Source organism: Antennarius striatus, chromosome 22 (assembly GCF_040054535.1).
Source record: "Antennarius striatus isolate MH-2024 chromosome 22, ASM4005453v1, whole genome shotgun sequence".
Taxonomy (NCBI): Eukaryota; Metazoa; Chordata; class Actinopteri; order Lophiiformes; family Antennariidae; genus Antennarius; species Antennarius striatus.
The window spans coordinates 15,927,874-15,946,657 of NC_090797.1; the positions used below are offsets into that span (position 1 = coordinate 15,927,874).

At 50.3% G+C, this 18,784-nt stretch overlaps 1 protein-coding gene across 5 annotated transcripts; it reads left to right on the top strand.

Annotated features, from left to right (window-relative positions):
* The first annotated feature begins 2,595 nt into the window (after nucleotides 1-2,595).
* On the top strand, nucleotides 2,596-17,406 carry lemd3 (LEM domain containing 3). Of its 5 annotated transcripts, none has more exons than XR_011034151.1 (14): nucleotides 2,596-4,900; nucleotides 6,697-6,737; nucleotides 8,212-8,281; nucleotides 9,834-9,907; nucleotides 11,244-11,323; nucleotides 11,391-11,536; nucleotides 13,080-13,181; nucleotides 13,925-14,027; nucleotides 14,104-14,282; nucleotides 14,418-14,499; nucleotides 14,574-14,679; nucleotides 14,754-14,832; nucleotides 14,927-16,299; nucleotides 16,341-17,406. XR_011034151.1 is itself a non-coding variant. In XM_068306704.1 (13 exons), exons 1-13 carry the CDS (start codon nucleotides 3,616-3,618, stop codon nucleotides 15,088-15,090), a joined length of 2,511 nt encoding a protein of 836 aa, XP_068162805.1. In that variant the 5' UTR covers nucleotides 2,596-3,615; the 3' UTR covers nucleotides 15,091-17,406. The 5 variants fall into 5 exon arrangements, 1 of the variants encoding a protein (XP_068162805.1); XR_011034153.1 differs by having other exon boundaries at nucleotides 14,927-16,035; nucleotides 16,245-17,406; XR_011034152.1 differs by having other exon boundaries at nucleotides 14,927-16,033; nucleotides 16,137-17,406.
* The last annotated feature ends 1,378 nt before the right edge of the window (nucleotides 17,407-18,784 follow it).

Sequence of the window (18,784 nt, forward strand, 5' to 3'; positions counted from 1 at the left end):
CACCATGTGTTGAATTGTAATTGTCTGTATCTGAATTAAAATCAAAGGGACCATTTGCTCTGCAGGTACACCAGACACGTCGCCCTTCTAGTGAGTCAGCATTAACTGGTCTGGTTTGGTGATCTTGTGGAAATGTTGTCAGTGAACTGCAGTAAAGTCGAGCTGAAACTCCATGTTTGGATGAATTATTTACATAATTTAACATGATTTCTGTTGGAACATTTGGGAGAAAGACAAACTCGTCTCTAGGGGAGGAGACCATACGGAATGTTTTGACAGGTGTTGTCCAGCTTCTTTAATTGTTCCCTGTGCTATCCAAACGTTTAGCAAGTCAACCTCATCCAAGACGAGAGGATCAGAGGTCATACAAGTTCCTACAAGTCCAGTTGATTTGGTGAAAGCCTTTGGACGACCATGATGAAGGACAACTGTCAGACATTTATCTGTGACATTTACAGAGAGACAGATAGACAGACAGGTAGATAGACAGACAGGTAGATAGACAGATAGATGATCTGAAACACTGATCCAGGTTTTCCTCTGATTGGTTCTAAAGACAATATTCAGACTCTGGTGTTTCCTCATCAGTACTGTGTTGGGCTTAGAGGGCAGTTACACTTTCAACAGGTGACGCTGTTTTTCAATAACTTTTTACCTCCTATGAATAGAATAAATCATTTTAAAGCTGCATCTTCTCTCAAATTGTCTCTTCTCAAATAAATAAAATGCAATCATGATAGTTTTCAATCAGTGTTCTGGCGTGGTTTCACCTATTCCTCCAATTTATTTTTACATCTTTTCAATGATAATCCAAATTATGTACAAACAATGTCCGATCAGTCAAAATGACGGCTATGGCAGCTCTATTAGTTGAAGAATTTTGGTAGACCGAGTGTCAAAGGGGTCGTATTATTTTTTCATGTCTCTACATAAACCTAGTAGTCCTCCCTAACCCTACCAAATCCTAGAATCTGGAAAACAAACACTTCCTGAAACAATGAATATTTGGAATTCATTGCTGGACAGAATCAAAACGATCGGATTCATGAAGCGCCGTGTGTGACGTCACGCCTGGTGCGTAATGGACCTATCCTGAGTCACACAGTAATCCCTCCTTACTCGCGGTTAATGCGTTACAGGACCGCACGCGAAAACCGAAATTCTGTTATATAGTGACAAACTATTATTTACAGTAATTTCAACGTTTCTGAACCCCCCCATCCTGATATTAAACCACCTTCCACCTGTATTACCTTTACAACACTCTGATAGACTGTTTGAAACACTTTAGTATTAAAGAGAAGTGTTTCTTTAATACACAGAAGTACGTTGCGTTCTGTGAGTCTCCGAACGCACATGGATGCTGTCAGCCAATGGCATGTGCGTATGATATCATGTGACTACGTAATAAAAATCTGCGATGTACTGAAGCTGTGTATCTTGAAGCGAAAATAAGCGATGGATTACTGTCTGTCATTATTCACCCGGACATGGGCGTGGTCATCCCCAAGGTGGAGTTGGTCCAGGCTACGGTAGCGGTGTGGGATAATGACCTGGATCAAAGATACACACTGAAAGTCCCTCACAAGTTGTTGAAGTCAGCTAGCATTTGGCTAGTTAGGTCCGCTTCAGCCGTGTGTGTGTGTGTGTGTGTGTGTGTGTGTGTGTGTGTGTGTGTGTGTGTGTGTGTGTGTGTGTGTGTGTGTGTGTGTGTGTGTGTGTGTGTGTGTGTGTATCCACGCAAGGTGTATCATCAGAGTCCTACCAAACAGTTACGTTCTGTCCGACAACATCTGATTTTTGTCCCATATCCAAACACTGTGGTCTCAGTAGGATCAGTGTTCACACAGTGACCCACGGAGTCACGTTCGGCTGACTGAGAAAGCAGCTCCACGCTCAGCGCAGAGAAAAACAGCAGAAAAATAAGAGCGAAATACGTAGTAAAGAAGTTACTGAAAGAGAAGTTCCAGACTACGGTGATCGATCTGACGCTAGGGCGCGCACTTTCACGTGGTACATGTAAACAAAACGCACGCAAAACCCGAGGGGTTATAAAGTGGCATTCAGCTGTTTACCGAGTCCTTCAAGAACATTCTCACATTAAACACAATCAAGAGTTTTCCTCTTCTAATTATTCACTATATCCATGGCATTTTTCAAAACTAAAAAATGTTATCAGTGCAGCAATGTTTTATTAATTTTACCCACAGTGGACATGGGGTGCGTGCCAACGTCACTGCCCACCACGTTCTAAAATTTGAAACACAATTTTTGTTAAAATGAAATTTCACAAAAAATTCCTGTTCTCTGAGGTTTAGAAGTGAGTTGGAAATAAAGGGAAAATAATTTGAAACTTGCTTTTAAAAAAAGTTAATAATAAACTACAATCAATCGTCTCCCTGCCTAATCCCTGTAAGTCCGCGGGGATAGGCTCCAGCAACCCCTGTGACCCACGAAAGTGGAATAAGCAGTGAGGAAAATGAATGAATGAATGAATAAAGGAATCTTTTTTGAATAAATTAAACCCATTTTGCTGTTTACTTGTAGAGTGTTACAAATACAGATTTGCATTCAACAGAAAACATTTACTGCTGTCATGATACACCAGCATTTACAGTATTTTCCGCACTATAAGCCGCACCTAAAAGCCTTTAATTTTCTCAATTTCCCTATACAGTCAACCCTCGGTTTTCGAACATAATCCGTTCCAGAAGGCTGTTCGAAAAGCGAGTTGTTCGAAATCCGAAACTATTTTTCCCATTATAATTAATGTAAATAATTTTAATCCGTTCCAAGTCTAAAAAAGAACTTTTTCTAAGTTTTTTTTTACTATTTTACACCATAAACTGCACTGTGTACTGTTTACCATGAATAAAAAAGGGTAGAAATAGACGCTGTGTTTCATTTTAATAAAAGATATCCTATCGAACTTTGAACACCAATGCGCTATGGAGGAAGCATCCTGGGCTCCCCAGTGAGTCGCGTTCAGGTACGCTCGGCTTCTTTCGGTTTGGTCGAGAGCCAAATTTTGGTCGAGTTCAGAGACGTAAAATTCTCGGATTTTCTGGTTGAAAACCGATTTGGTCGAGAACAGCAGCGTTCGAAAACCGAGGTTGGACTGTATATGAAAAAGTTTTAAAATACTGTAGAACATTCATTGAAGATGAGTTCTCAGATGTGTTTCCTAATCTGGTGCATTTTACAATCCAAGGCGATTTGTGTATGACCTTTGTTTTCTTTAGAATTAGACCATTCATTAGAGGTGCCCCTTATAATCCAGTGCACCTGGCACATAGAAAGTAGTACAACACCAAATAGAAGGAGTAATAAGTAACCATGAAGAAGACACAGGTAGAACGGCTACACGAACCCGGGTAGTTCCCTGAAGCTCGTCCTCAGGGCTTCAGGCTGAACGTGGACCTGAACGCTCTGATGGCTTTGATGCCCTCATGTTCCCGTGGGGTTCTCCCGCTGGTCTGGCCTCCGGGGCCCCGAAGGGCCCCGAAGGGCCCTGGAGCGGAGGAGCCGCGGCCATAAGAGGAGGCGCCTCCCCCGCCCCCTCCATTCCTCTACGTCACTTCCGTTACACAACGTTCTGCTGGAGTTTTGTCAAAGATGGCGTCAACGCAGCTAACGGACGAGGAGCTGTTCACCGAGCTGAGGCGCCTGGGCTTCACCCCGGGCCCGGTGACCGAGCACACCCGCCCGGTGTACCTGAAGAAGCTGAAGAAGCTTCGGGACGAGCAGCAGCAGCGGCTCTCCAAGGCGGGGAAACCCCGGAGCGGCGGCGCCGCCAGCGGCGCGACTGGCGGCGGCGGCGGCGGCGCTCCGGGACCCCGAGCAGCCGGCCATGATGCCCCGCAGCCGGGCTCCGGCAGGAGACCGGGCCGGAAGTCGTCCGTCCTCAGCTTCAGCTCCGACGAGTCCGACGCGGAAACCCCGTTCAGGAGGAAGGGCCCGAACCACAGCGGCCCGCCGGAGCAGGGCTGTAGCTTCCACCCCCCGAAGGTGAGAGCCGCTCCCGCCCCCGGCGGGGCCAGCAGGAGCCCGGGCAGGAGCCCGGGCAGGAGCGGCTCGTCCCCCGACCCGGGAGCACCGAGAGGCGGCTCGCTGGTCTGGGGAGTCCGCGCCGGAGCCAGCCTCGACACGGAAGGGAGGGATTATGACGACTCGGGTGACGATGACGGGGGAGCGGAGGACCCCCACCCGCTGAACGGCTGCGGGGTGTCCCACTTGAGCAGGCCGGCCGGGGACTACTCGGACTCGGACGAGGAGGAGGTCGGCGGCCTCCGCGCAGACCGGCCCCGGGACCGGCTGCTGCACCGACGGGGCCACCCGCGGGCGGCGCCCCCTCCCCACGGAGACGACCGAGGGTCTCAGGCGGGAGGGGCGGCGAGGGAGGCGAACTCGCATGAGACTTTCAACATGGTGGGGGGCCCGGGTGAAGACGGGGACGGACTGGCCCGGAAGCGGCCCGGGGGCTCGCAGAGCCACAACTTCGCCAGAAAGCCGATCAGCGAGAGCCACGAAGGGGAGTTCGGCAGGAACAACCACGTCGACGAGGATAGCGGGGCCCCCAGGGGCCCGACCCGGTTCAGCATCGGCCTGAGGCCGCGCTTCTCCACCTACAGCAGCCTGTCCCAGATCTACAGGGGCAACCACTCCAACCACACCGCGGCCGGCGGCGCCTACAGCCCGGCGCTGCCCAAGCAGAAGGTCCCGGTCCCGGAGGACGAGCTGCTGCAGCAGTTCAAGCGGGAAGAGGTGTCCTCCTCCGGGAGCTTCAGCGCGCACTACCTGTCCATGGTGCTCCTGACGGCGGCCTGCCTCTTCTTCCTGCTGCTGGGCCTCATGTACCTGCGGATGAGCGGCTCGGTGTCACCGGAGGGGGATGGAGTCAGTGAGTATCTGTCGGGAGACCCCGACGCCCCCCAGGACTGACGGGGTGCCCCATGCACAGCAAGGCTTTATTACTGCTAGAGGCGTCCTCAAATTCTGCTCTTATCGCATTTATCCTTAAATCAGACAGAAATCAGACTAGAGTCAGACAAGTCACCAGTCAGTGTGTTGGTGGTCAACACGCTCCAGAGGAGACACGTTTGTTCTGGTTAGTCCTACTGCAACCTACGTTTAGGCTCATTTAAGCTGGAAACTAGCTTGAGTTCCTGAACAGAGAACTAGAACATCCCTGTTGATGCCAGATAATTTAATAACCATCCATCAGAATATTGTATTATAAAATCATATGAATAGCATATAAGGCAATAGTTATATTTGTAGTTAACGGTACTATTACAAACTACAACACATTATTTCATGACGATACCAACATCTGGGTGACCACCACTGGAAAGTTGAAGAGAGTAAACTATCAGCCACAGGTTTATCCAATGTCTGTCAGTTTCTACCATAGTATTTATAAAGTGTGTGACATACGTTTGATGTATCCATCACATTTTGATTTTAGTTTTTTGCAATAATGTATAAACACATAGAATTAGAGTACAAATACGATTGATCCGTTTACGTGATTATAATAAGCTGATTGGAGTAATCCACTTTGTAAGAAAATCAGAATTTTCTATTTGTAATGTTGTTGTTTTTTAAAAATTTTTACCTGTGGGGGTTAATTGCCTATTTGCTGATCTTTTGAAAATTGTCTACTGGTTAATTTCTAATTCTCATACCCAATTTCCCTTCTAAACAACAAAAAAAAATAAAAAAAATCAGCTATTTCTCTTTTTGAACCAATCCGAAGTTCGGTTACGTTGTCAAATAGCCAAAACCCAAGATCACACCAGCATCCCAAACAGAAGCACTGACATTCCAAAACCCTCGTGCAGGTGGAGTTGGAGCACGGAGTTGTTCAGTCTGTGACAAACGTAATAACCAACACCTTTTCCATGACTGCAAACTTTCAGTAAAGCTAACAGCGCTAGCTGTTTTCCAGGTGTACACTTCCAAATGAGGAGATCCACAGATACACACATCAGTAGGCTAGCACATCAATGTAGACAAGCACATCAATGCAGGCTCTACCCTTCAATGAGAACAGCGAGGCATGTCTTGTAGGAAATGTCCGTCCCAGACGCAGGAGAATGTGGGCCCGTCTGCATTCTTAGGGAAGAAGCTAAAAGAAAGTCCCAGCCACGCATAACGTGAGGAGATTGTGTGGCGTCGGCCTGAAACTGGACGTGTCCTGTTCAGATATTATCTGTTATTGTCGTTTTAAATGAAGTAGGTTGTTTCACTTTGAAGTACACCTCAGAGTTTCAGTTTTTCTTACTTTATAGTGCTGGTACCGTAACTTCTAACACCAGAAACATTTCCCCTAGAGCCGGCACAGGTTTGTTGTTTTTATTTTATTATTGACATCAAGGCAAATATTATAATTGCACCATCTGCAGTTTTCTTGGCAGATTCTGAGAATCGAATGATGAATGAGATTGTTTTTTCCTTAAAAGGTCTAAAAACAAATGTTCAGCCTTCACTGACACTTAGGAGATAAAGGTTGTACATAGGCTAACAGAATACAGTGCTGTATTCATAAAACATAACAGCCAATGGAAGTGACCCGTTCACTTTGAGGTGTCTGACATGTTTTACACTGCTGTACAGTAGGTGGCGCTGTGTGCCTTCATAGAGAAAGATGTTTCCTGTTTGTTAATTCTCTCTCCTTCTCCCCCCCCCTTGTAGTCAAGAGCCATCCCTTTGGAAGCGACTTTGACTCTTCTTATGTGAGTATCTCAGTATATCTTCTGCTAACCCCCCCACCCCCCAGCCTGTGTGCAGTCATTTAATGTTCAATATGGAGTACAGGAAGTGCAGCCTGTGTCCTCAATGTGGAATTAGATTAGACATAATGGATATTCATGGTGAATAGAGTTGAAGTGCTACCATGTCTCCTGAATGTGCCTCTGCTGTTGGCCGCATACCATTAATGTTCCAGGAGCGTGTTTCAGGTTAGGGTTAGCGTTAGGGCTAGGAACAAAGACGTGGGTTGTTAAAATAAGTTACCAAACGGAAACTATGGCCTGTCAACAACACAAATGAGGTTTTAAGCGCTTGATTAGGTGCATGTGTACAGTTTCACATTTGACACAACATTATTGTAAATGCTGCCTTCACAAAGTCTATAATCTTCTGGTTTTGTTGAAATCGGGGGCGCCAGTATATCGTCCCCTGGATGGTTTCTTATTGGTGGCTCTTCCTGAACATTCTTTCTTTGCTTAATGTGAAACTTTTTGTGACTTCATATGTACACAGCCGAGTGAGCCTGATCTTAGTGTGACAGAGAACTGCCTTTGAACATTAGATTGATGGTGGAAAACACTTTTTCCTGGCCGTTGCTACTTCAATGTGAGAAACTTGTGGTACTCAGATGTGGAGGTTATTTCTGCGGGAAGCAGACTTCCGTTCAGCATTCAACACCGTGTGGCACCTGAAGCTTGTCTCCAATCTCAGAGACATTGAACTCGGAGCCGCTGTCTGTGATTGGATGCTGACCAGAATGATGGGCGGGCCCCCATGCTACTTCCTCCACCCGGGCCCTCAGCACCAGTGCCCTTTAGGGCTGTCAGCTGGGTTCTCTCCTGTATTTCCTGTTCACACATGACTGTTTGACCATCGTTAAGTCTGCTGATGACACAACCATCATTGGCCTGAACAGTAGCAGAGACGGCTTACAGACTTCCAGAGTCCTGACTCTTGTCCTGGAGAGTCTACGCTGTGTCATCCATAGTTTGGCTTTGTTTTTTCTTTGGATGTGTTCAATTTGGCAGAGATGAATAGAGAAATGCGGAACAGGAAAGATCACAAGATCACAAGGTCCAATGTTTGATGGAACTGCAAGATTTCCATCCAGAAGCTTGTGAGCAGCTGTGGTTTTAAACATCAGATGAGCTTATTCTCAGTAGAGTCCACATGTTCAGACACATTCCTACTAGACTGGTGACCCCAGAACACAAGGAGAGGGAACTGCTTTGTCTGTCTGTAAACATTTTTATCTAATGTCAAAATGTTGAATATTTCTGAATAAAAATGAAGTACCAGATGGGTTAGGTGTTTCAATAGTTGTGTTTTTCATGATTTGGTTAGAAGTGTCAGGAATATACCATCTCCTAATGTCTCTTGCTCAGTTTAAGTGTTTTTCAACCATGAGAATGTTTCAGGAAGGGTCCACAAATGAACTCATTTCTTGATCATGTGCAGGACAAGGTGGAGAAGGATCTCATCCTAAAGCTGCTGCTCAACCTACACAACCACCTGGCTCATGTCGCTGGTAACTATCAGCCCTACACTCCATGTCCTTCACCACCGTGAACACATTCATGTGCTCACCCTGTTGATATGCTCAGTGATTCATGTACTGTGACACAGTAGACATGTTTTTGTTAAGTCAATCCTAACTGATCAGTTTGCTGATCAGCTGTAACGTTATGACCGTCCGCCTGACATCGGGGACCGTAGGTCACCATTTTGCTGATCACGTGTCCCCTTAGGAGGTGGACTCCACTGGACCTGTGATGTTGGCAGCAGATCCTTAAAGCCTCCATGGATCTGAGTGGTTAGTCAGACATGTGGAGACTTGGAGGCCAAGTCAACACCTCTAACTCGTTGTGTTCCTCAAACCGTTCTCAACCAGTTTTGCTCCATGGTCGGGTACATGATCCTGCTGAATGGGGCCCCTGCTGTCAGGGAATATTGCTGCCATGAACAAGCTCTTGATCAATCTCTGTGTGGGTGGTACTTGTCAAAGTGACATTCACATGAGCGGCAGGACACACGGTTTCCCAGCAGAACGTTGGTGAAGGCCGTACGCTGCCTTCTGCCCATAGAGCGTCCTGAGTTACCCCAGGTAAGCCACACCCAGCAGCCGGCCATCCATGTGATGAATGTGATTGGTCAGACCGGGCCACCTTCCTCCAGTCCTCTGGTCCAGCTATGATCCTCACATGCCCGTTGTCGGTGGTCTCAGCGGTGGACTCGGGTCAGCATGAGGACCTGACCGGCCAGCGGCTACACGGCGCCACAGGCAGCAAACTGACGTTTGTTCTGATGCTGTTCTACCAGAACCAGCACTAACTTCAGTAGCCTGTTGGTGGTTGAGACCCCACATGCCCCCCCCCCCACACACACGTGCATCAGTGACTCTCTGCCGCCCATCAGCCTGTCACCGGGTCACCCCTTTTACTCCCTTGGTGGTCAAGCCATTACATTTTGGCCCTTGCCAAACTCGGATCCTGCCTGCTGGTTTTTCCTTCTGCTAGCACATGAGACATGAGGATGAGATGCTGACTGGCTGCCTGTGGTGACTGTTCACCACGTCACCTGACCGCTTACATCCCGCTTCAGAGCGGTGATGTGTTGTAATCGTTAGCGTTTGTGTGTTCGTTCGTCCGTTCGTCCACCAAATGTCTTCACAACCGTTCAGATGGAGAGATGAAACAAAAGCACACGACTCAGGCAGCAGAGGGGATGAAGATGAGGTGATGACCTTGAGAAAACTAGGTCAAGGTCAAATTTAAACTTTTGTACACTCAGGAACCAGATGAGATAGAAAGACGAGGGAGAAGGCCAACGTGAGTAAGACCATAGATCAAAGCTAGTTCTTTGATCTAAGAAAGTAGGTCAGGGTAAAATATTGAATTCCGGGGTGTCGCGGGATGTTTCAGTCTGACTGCATTGGTTCTTGTTATGTCATGCTGACAGTGTGGAGTGTGTGACTAGACATTGCTGGTGAACCAGGATGGTGATGAGACGCGTTGTGTTGATGAGTGGACAGACGGGTGCTCTTCTCTTCTGTTGGTGACGGTTTGATCTTCTCCTTGTAGGCCAGCATGACTGTGGAGACCAGCAGCATCCCAACAGGAGCCTGTCCATGGATGAGGTGTCTGCATATCTACTGGTAGATCTACACAACATGACTGCTAGCTTCTGTGTGTGCTAATCTGTGAACACGGTTAAACTGGTGAGGCCAGGTTCCTCCTTGAGCTCCTGTCTTACAAGTCGGGTTTGGGTTATATCACATTTGTCAGAAACGCTGGTAAAGGAGGATGCAGTGTTTTCAAACTGTGCTCTATATTAACTTTACCGTAACACCACACACATAAACTTTAAGTGCTAACAGATTTGAATTGTTTTTCACATTTAGCATAAAAAACCCACATTTATTACTGCAATCTCTGAATTACTCAAGCTGCTGAATGTCAGGTATGTCAGACCTCTCTATGGCCAAACGGAGATACCCTTCAGACCTGGTCCAGGCAACTCCAGCAGCTCAGAACATCTGGACCAGAGCCAGGCCTTCTGGGATGCTATGAAAGAAACCGGGCATTTGGTGCCCCAGAGTCAGTGGTGTGTCTGGAGGGAGAAGAGTGAAGCTGATGCTGGAATGAAACTCCTACCTCCAGTGATGCATGATGGGAACTCCGTTCTGCTCTGGGAAAACCGTGGAGGATCAGATGGATTCGATCAAGATCAGGAAATCCTACTAGAAAATTCTCTTTGGGTACGATGACATTTGACATTTCTGGGTGTTTCAAAGGACAACGGTACCAAGCAGGGCTGGTTCCAGAAGAAGTCCTGGATCATTCTAGAGGTCATCAGAGCTTCAGGACTCCATAGAGAAACCTGTGGTGGGATTTAAAGAAGGTGGTGGCAGCAGGAATATTCTACAACTGGAGGCCTCTATCCATGAGGAGTGAACTAAGGTTCCTCTGCAGTGCTACCAGGAGCTGGTGTCTGGATCTACATCAGATTCTAGGAGGTGGGTTTGTTGGGCTCCTCATCCCACAGAGGGGCAGATACCAGTCCTGTTGATGCCCTTCTACAGCCCTGTCCAGTCCTACAGGTATCTCCTCCATGCTCCTCAGACTAATGGGACGTACGTCCAATGATCTTGTTCCATCCTGGTGGAGCTGAACAACCTACAGCAGAAGGGTCTGCATCCAGCACACAGGAACCATCCCATTTTGTGGGGTTCTCTTGCTCTGGCCCTTTCCCTTGCACCAAAGCAGGTGGAGGTGATTCAGTCACTAGTGCGTCCTGCGTGGACAGCTTGAGGTCCGTGAGGTGTAGCTGACCTGTTTTACTGCCGTGTTGGAGATTACACGCTCCTTTCATGTTCATGACCAGCGTGAATCAATATGTTTCTGTGAGTAGATGAATGGTTGGTGGTCTCTAGAGTCCTCTGGTGAGCGAACCCCTGGGTCAGAGGTCGTGACCGTGTGTCTGTTGTTCAGGCTCAGAACCAGGAGTTTGAAGGCTTCATCTACACGTCTATGGAGTGGATCATTCGAGCAGGCCAGGACGTTGGCATCAGGTAAAGCTCAGTGAACATCGCGGGTCTTAGTTTTGAGTCTGTACTGAACGCCTGTTGGTTCCTGCAGACTGACGGGGCGGGCTGCTGATGATCCTGTCACCGACGTGTCTGAGATCTCCCGGCTGGAGTCCACACATCCCAGAATGCCCTTCACATGCCGTGTCCGCCGGGCCTTTGTCATCGTCATCAGCAGAGTCTTCCTCATTGCACTGGGTGAGAACAGGTGGCGTTCAGAGCAGGGTGTAGATCGTTAGTGAGTTCAGACAGCACTGAGCGGTGCGCCCACGCCTGCTCACAGCTACACCGCTAACGGTGACTACATAGAACTCACCAGGTGGCAAACCACACAGGTGTGTGACCAGTGTGTGAAGAACATCTGCAGGTGTCCTTCAGGAGCTCTGAGAACCATCAGCTGTTTGCTCCAGTCTGGAAACAGGATCTCCAGCAGTGTGTGGGAGCAGGCGTCTGTCTGTCTGTCTGTCTGTCTCCCTGTCTGTCTGTCTCTGTCTGTCTGTCTCTGTCTGTCTGTCTCTGTCTGTCTGTCTGTCTGTCTGTCTGTCTCCCTCTCTGTCTGTCTGTCTCCCTCTCTGTCTGTCTCTCTGTCTCCCTGTCTGTCTCCCTGTCTGTCTCCCTGTCTGTCTCTCCATCTCTTACTCTTTTACATAAGGTGGACCTGTGTTTCTTCTCTACTCTTGTAATCGTAGACTAGAGCGTCACGTCGTCTCTTTTGCAGGTCTGTTGTCGGTCTCTGACCTCGTGTTGACCCACACACATCCACGTCAGTCTGTACGTCGGTCTATACATCGGTCTGTACGTCGGTCTATACGTCGGTCTGTACGTCGGTCTATACGTCAGTCTGTACGTCGGTCTGTACGTCGGTCTGTACGTCGGTCTGTACGTCGGTCTATACGTCAGTCTGTACGTCGGTCTGTACGTCGGTCTGTACGTCGGTCTATACGTCAGTCTATACGTCGGTCTGTACGTCGGTCTATACGTCGTCTGTACGTCAGTCTGTACGTCGGTCTATACATTGGTCTGTACGTCAGTCTATACGTCGGTCTATACATTGGTCTGTACGTCGGTCTATACATTGGTCTGTACGTCAGTCTATACGTCGGTCTATACATTGGTCTGTACGTCGGTCTATACGTCGGTCTGTACGTCGGTCTGTACGTCGGTCTATACGTCGGTCTATACGTCGGTCTGTACGTCGGTCTGTACGTCGGTCTATACGTCAGTCTATACGTCGGTCTGTACGTCGGTCTATACGTCGTCTGTACGTCAGTCTGTACGTCGGTCTATACATTGGTCTGTACGTCAGTCTATACGTCGGTCTATACATTGGTCTGTACGTCGGTCTATACGTCGGTCTATACGTCGGTCTGTACGTCGGTCTGTACGTCGGTCTATACGTCGGTCTGTACGTCGGTCTATACGTCGGTCTGTACGTCGGTCTATACGTCAGTCTGTACGTCGGTCTGTACGTCGGTCTGTACGTCGGTCTATACGTCGTCTGTACGTCAGTCTGTACGTCGGTCTATACATTGGTCTGTACGTCAGTCTATACGTCGGTCTATACATTGGTCTGTACGTCGGTCTATACGTCGGTCTATACGTCGGTCTGTACGTCGGTCTGTACGTCGGTCTATACGTCGGTCTATACTATCTATCACGGTCTCTGGCGGCGGCAGCACGTCCAGCTGAAGCCGTTGTCAGTAGTTGTCTAAACGTGTGACGGTCTGTGTCGTCTGTCCAGTGGTCTGTTCCGTGTGGAGCGTCGTCTGCTACGTGAAGTACCGCTGGAGGAGAGAGGAGGAGGAGACCAGGCAGATGTACGACATGGTGGAGAGGATTGTGGGTAAGCAAACCGGTGTCATTGTGTATCAAGTGCTTCATCGAACTGAGAGAAAAGTTGACCTTCAGGAATTTGGGCTCCGTCTGGCGTCCGACGTGACGGTCTGTGGCGTCAGACGTGACGGTCTGTGGCGTCAGACGTGACGGTCTGTGGCGTCAGACGTGACGGTCTGTGGCGTCAGACGTGACGGTCTGTGGCGTCCGACGTGACGGTCTGTGACGGTCTGTGGCGTCCGACGTGACGGTCCGTGGCGTCCGACGTGACGGTCTGTGGCGTCAGACGTGACGGTCTGTGGCGTCAGACGTGACGGTCTGTGGCGTCAGACGTGACGGTCTGTGGCGTCAGACGTGACGGTCTGTGGCGTCAGACGTGACGGTCTGTGGCGTCAGACGTGACGGTCTGTGGCGTCCGACGTGACGGTCCGTGGCGTCCGACGTGACGGTCTGTGGCGTCAGACGTGACGGTCTGTGACGGTCTGTGGCGTCAGACGTGACGGTCTGTGGCGTCAGACGTGACGGTCTGTGGCGTCAGACGTGACGGTCTGTGGCGTCAGACGTGACGGTCTGTGGCGTCAGACGTGACGGTCTGTGACGGTCTGTGGCGTCCGACGTGACGGTCCGTGGCGTCAGACGTGACGGTCTGTGACGGTCTGTGGCGTCAGACGTGACGGTCTGTGGCGTCAGACGTGACGGTCTGTGGCGTCTGTGGTCCCTGTCAGTGACCTGTCCTTCCTCCTGACTGCTCAGACGTGCTGCGGAGCCACAGTGAGGCCTGCCAGGAGAACCAGGACCTGCAGCCCTACCTGCCCATCCCCCACGTCAGAGACTCCCTGGTTCCCCCCCAGGACCGGTCAGTACCCACACCCACTGAACCTTCATTCCTGTGTGAACGGAGGCCAGTGTTGAGGAGTTGTGATGTTCTACAGGAAGAGAACCAAGAAGGTCTGGGAGCGCGCTGAAAGATTCATTTCTGCCAACGAGTCCAGGATCCAGAAGGAGACCCAGAGGATCGGAGGAGCGGACTTCTCCGTCTGGAGGTGGACCCAACAGTCTCTCAGTTGTGACAAGGCCTCCATGATGCCCTCCAAAGTCTGGCAGGGAAAAGGTGAGGCGTGTCCTCAGACCCCCCCATCGGGACGACACTGTCCACGGTTGGCTGAAGGCGTCCTTACGGCCAGATGTCAGACCTGAGTCTTCTGTGGGGGCCAAGACGCCTGACGTTTGTTTGTCTCCGCTGCAGCGTTCCCTCTGGACCGGAGGAACTCCCCCCCCAACAGCCTGACGCCCTGCCTGAAGATCAGGAACATGTTCGATCCAGTCATGTGAGTCCCCTCCCGACGTCCTGTGGTGCTGCGTCCCTGATGTCACTTCCTGTTTGTGACCTGTGTGTGTTCAGGGAGGTGGGGGACAACTGGGACCTGGCCATCCGTGAGGCCATCCTGGAGAAGTGCAGCGATAACGACGGAATCGTCCACATCGCTGTGGACAAGAACTCTCGAGAGGTAGGGTCCAGACTGCTGACGGGCCGCCGCCGCCGCCGCCCGCCGGCGGGGGCTGACCGTCTCTCTCTCTGCAGGGGTGTGTCTACGTCAAGTGTCTGTCTGCAGAGCACTCAGGGAAAGCCTTCAAGGCGCTGCACGGCTCCTGGTTCGATGGTGAGCCCCTCCCCTCGCCACGCGGCATTAACCCTTCGTCTGCCGGCGCCGTGTCCCGGTCAGCTGACGCTCACTGGTGCTCCCGCCCCCACAGGTAAACTGGTGACGGTGAAGTATCTGCGTTTGGACCGGTACCACCAGCGCTTCCCCCAGGCCCAGGGCTGCAGCGCCCCCCTGAGGGCGTCCAGCCTGCACCTGAACAACACCTCCCCCCGCCTGCAGCCCTGCAGCTCAGCCACCGTGTCCGGCTTCTCGTGAGGCTGTGTCCGGCTTCAGCACCCCCAGCCCACCCCCAGCACCTGCACCGCTGTACAGACAGACTTCTGGGGGGGGGGGGTCCTTTCACTTTCTTTTCTAACACGGTGTCTCTGCAGAGGAAGCTGTCCAACAGTTCATGTCACCGGGTCACCCTGACCCCTTACCAGGTGGGGTCACCAGGTCACCCTGACCCCTTACCAGGGCACGGTCACCGGGTCACCCTGACCCCTTACCAGGTGGGGTCACCGGGTCACCCTGACCCCTTACCAGGTGGGGTCACCAGGTCACCCTGACCCCTTACCAGGTGGGGTCACCAGGTCACCCTGACCCCTTACCAGGTGGGGTCACCGGGTCACCCTGACCCCTTACCAGGTGGGGTCACCAGGTCACCCTGACCCCTTACCAGGTGGGGTCACCAGGTCACCCTGACCCCTTACCAGGTGGGGTCACCAGGTCACCCTGACCCCTTACCAGGTGGGGTCACCGGGTCACCCTGACCCCTTACCAGGTGGGGTCACCAGGTCACCCTGACCCCTTACCAGGTGGGGTCACCAGGTCACCCTGACCCCTTACCAGGTCAGGGTGACCTGGTGCAGTAGGGTCGACCCCGTTGTGTCGGTCCAGTCAGGATGGCCCCCCATCACTGGTCAGGTAGAGCAGCCTGGGACCCCAAACACCAGCCGGGCTGCTTCCTGCTGCCTTCCCTTCCCATCAGCCCCCCACCCCCCCTCGCTCGGGCCTCTGGTTCGGCTCCTCTGACGGCTCAGATCTGAGGCTGTGATTCGTCTGACAAAACCCCCGGGGACCCCCTTCAGGGCTGGGGCCTCAACACCGTCTGGGGGTTCGTTTCCTGGGGGTGTGGCCTGAACTGGTTCATATTAATCCTGATTGGTTGGAGGTGAGGCAGACGTTTCCACTGGTGTGTGTGTGTGTGTGTGTGTGTGTGTGTGTGTGTGTGTGTGTTCAACCCCAACAGGTGTGTGTGTGTGTGTTCACCCCCAACAGGTGTGTGTGTGTGTGTGTGTGTGTGTGTTCAACCCCAACAGGTGTGTGTGTGTGTGTGTGTGTGTTCAACCCCAACAGGTGTGTGTGTGTGTGTGTGTGTGTGTGTGTGTGTGTGTGTGTGTGTGTGTGTTTGTGTTCACCCCCAACAGGTGTGTGTGTGTGTGTGTGTGTTCACCCCCAACAGGTGTGTGTGTGTGTGTGTGTGTGTGTGTGTGTGTGTGTGTGTTTGTGTTCACCCCCAACAGGTGTGTGTGTGTGTGTTCACCCCCAACAGGTGTGTGTGTCTACATTGGAATGGGTTTCCTTCCCCTGGTCTGTGGTCATCAGCCTGTCATTGATGCTCCCGGTTTGTGTCCTGGGGGGTTCTGTGGGGTGTTGGGTTCCTGGGGGGTTCTGTGGGGTGTTGGGTTCCTGTGGGGTTCTGTGGGGTGTTGGGTTCCTGGGGGGTTCTGTGGGGTGTTGGGTTCCTGGGGGGTTCTGTGGGGTGTTGGGTTCCTGGGGGGTTCTGTGGGGTGTTGGGTTCCTGGGGGGTTCTTGCAGGCGTCTCCAGACCTTGAAGTTCTCATGAGTCTTGATCGTGTGATCCAGTATTTGTCGTGTGAACGTGTTCAAACGATGCACATTTCAAACGCAGAAGCGCTGCTGCCGCAGACGCCTCCACTGTGCCTTAAAGTAGTGCGTGTTAACGCCGGCGCCGCGGCGCTGGGGGTCCTGGATGGGGGGGTCAGGCCTGCCATGGACGGAGGTAGTCGTAGAGTTTGACATCTTAGTGTTTTGTAGTAGTTTCCTTTTTGATATTAAACCAAATGCTTCTATTTATTGTTTTTTTGTAAATGGGCTGTGCTGAACTTGGCTCGCGGACGCCTGTTACAGCTGGAAGTGGTTTCCTGGTCCTGATTGGTCGGCCGTCAGTCCGCTTCCACATCTTCAGGACAAAGTCAACACGTTGAGAAATCAGCCCGTTTCTAGAGCATCACTGCGATCTATTTTTGTACGTGTCCAGTAGAGCATGCTCCTGCAGCGGCCCCGCCCTCTGACGGCCCTTTGGTGTGGTGGGGGGGGGCGCTACCTTTAAATGCATCGTGCTGGGTGCGTTAATTTCCTCATGTATTTTATGTAAACAGTGTACATTGATATAACTGTAATATGTACGATTACCTGCAGCTTTATTTCCTTTGCATCGTATGTTTGGAGTTCCAGTAGCCCCCACCTGCTCACGGGGCCGTCGTTCTATATGATACTGAAAGATGTTTAATGTCATTTGTCAACTGAACAAACCACAGAAATTAAAGGTTTATTAGGGGATTTTAAGATGGTTGTTGCTCCACTTCTTTATCACAGAAACATTTGAGAACAGGTTTAATGTCCACCTTTTCATCTGGATTAATAATTTGACTAAACCGGTCACATGACCTCCCATGTTTAAGTCACACGTGTGAAAACCACAAGTATCCTCCATTGAGAGGGTGTCCCTCTGGAAAGACTCATCGTACAAACGGTGGTCCTGTTGGAAACATAGAAATACAACAACAGCTTTCTGTCACGATGGTATTCCAGAATAACGTTCTGTCACGATGGTATTCCAGAATAACGTTCTGTCACGATGGTATTCCAGAATAACGTTCTGTCACGATGGTATTCCGGAATAACGTTCTGTAACAATGGTATTCCGGAATAACGTTCTGTAACGATGGTATTCCGGAATAACGTTCTGTCACGATGGTATTCCGGATTAACGTTCTGTCACGATGGTATTCCAGAATAACATTCTGTCACGATGGTATTCCAGAATAACATTCTGTCACGATGGTATTCCAGAATATCATTCTGTCACGATGGTATTCCGGAATAACGTTCTGTAACGATGTCTTTCCACTATATTTTATTTCCTGAAGCAGAATTCTGTTGACTCAAACAGGTTCTGTAACTTATACATCAGGAACTTGTAACATTCCAGAACTATTCCAGAACAACAGTTTAAATACTTGAATAACACGTCTGTTAAAACAGTTCCTTCATGAAGATGTGGAGGTTCTCTAGGAGTGACCAGGCTGGATCTGACCAGAGGAACAGTTGTGGTGAGATGTTGTGAAGAAAAGAAGAGAAAGCCTTTATTGTCACTACACACAGTATAACGGGTTGGGGAGGTGGAGCAGACTGGTGGTTTGGACCGTCCAGAGGAGAGATGGTGAGGATGGAGCTACCAGGGGGGAGGACCAGGGAGGAGGTGGATGATGTCTCCGGAGCACTGCCGAGGCGCCCCTGAGCAAGGCGCCGTCCCCCTCACAAGCTGCTCATTTGGGGCGCTCCAATGAGGGAGCTGCACGTCACTCTACCTCCTCTGTATGCGTACAGCCCCCCCCCCGTGTGTGTGTTCAGGGCCTGTACACACACATATATATGTACACACATATATATATGTGTGTACATATATATGTGTTTGTGTGTGTACATATATATATATGTGTGTACATATATATATGTACACACACACATATATATATGTACACACATATATATATATGTGCACACACACACATATATATATGTATATATGTATATATATATATATATGTACACACACACACACACACACACACACACACATTTGAACTAACTCGAGTGTACCTCTAACCTCCCTGGGGGGTTATGGTCGGTCTATAAACCTGAGGGGGTGTTTGTGGGTGGA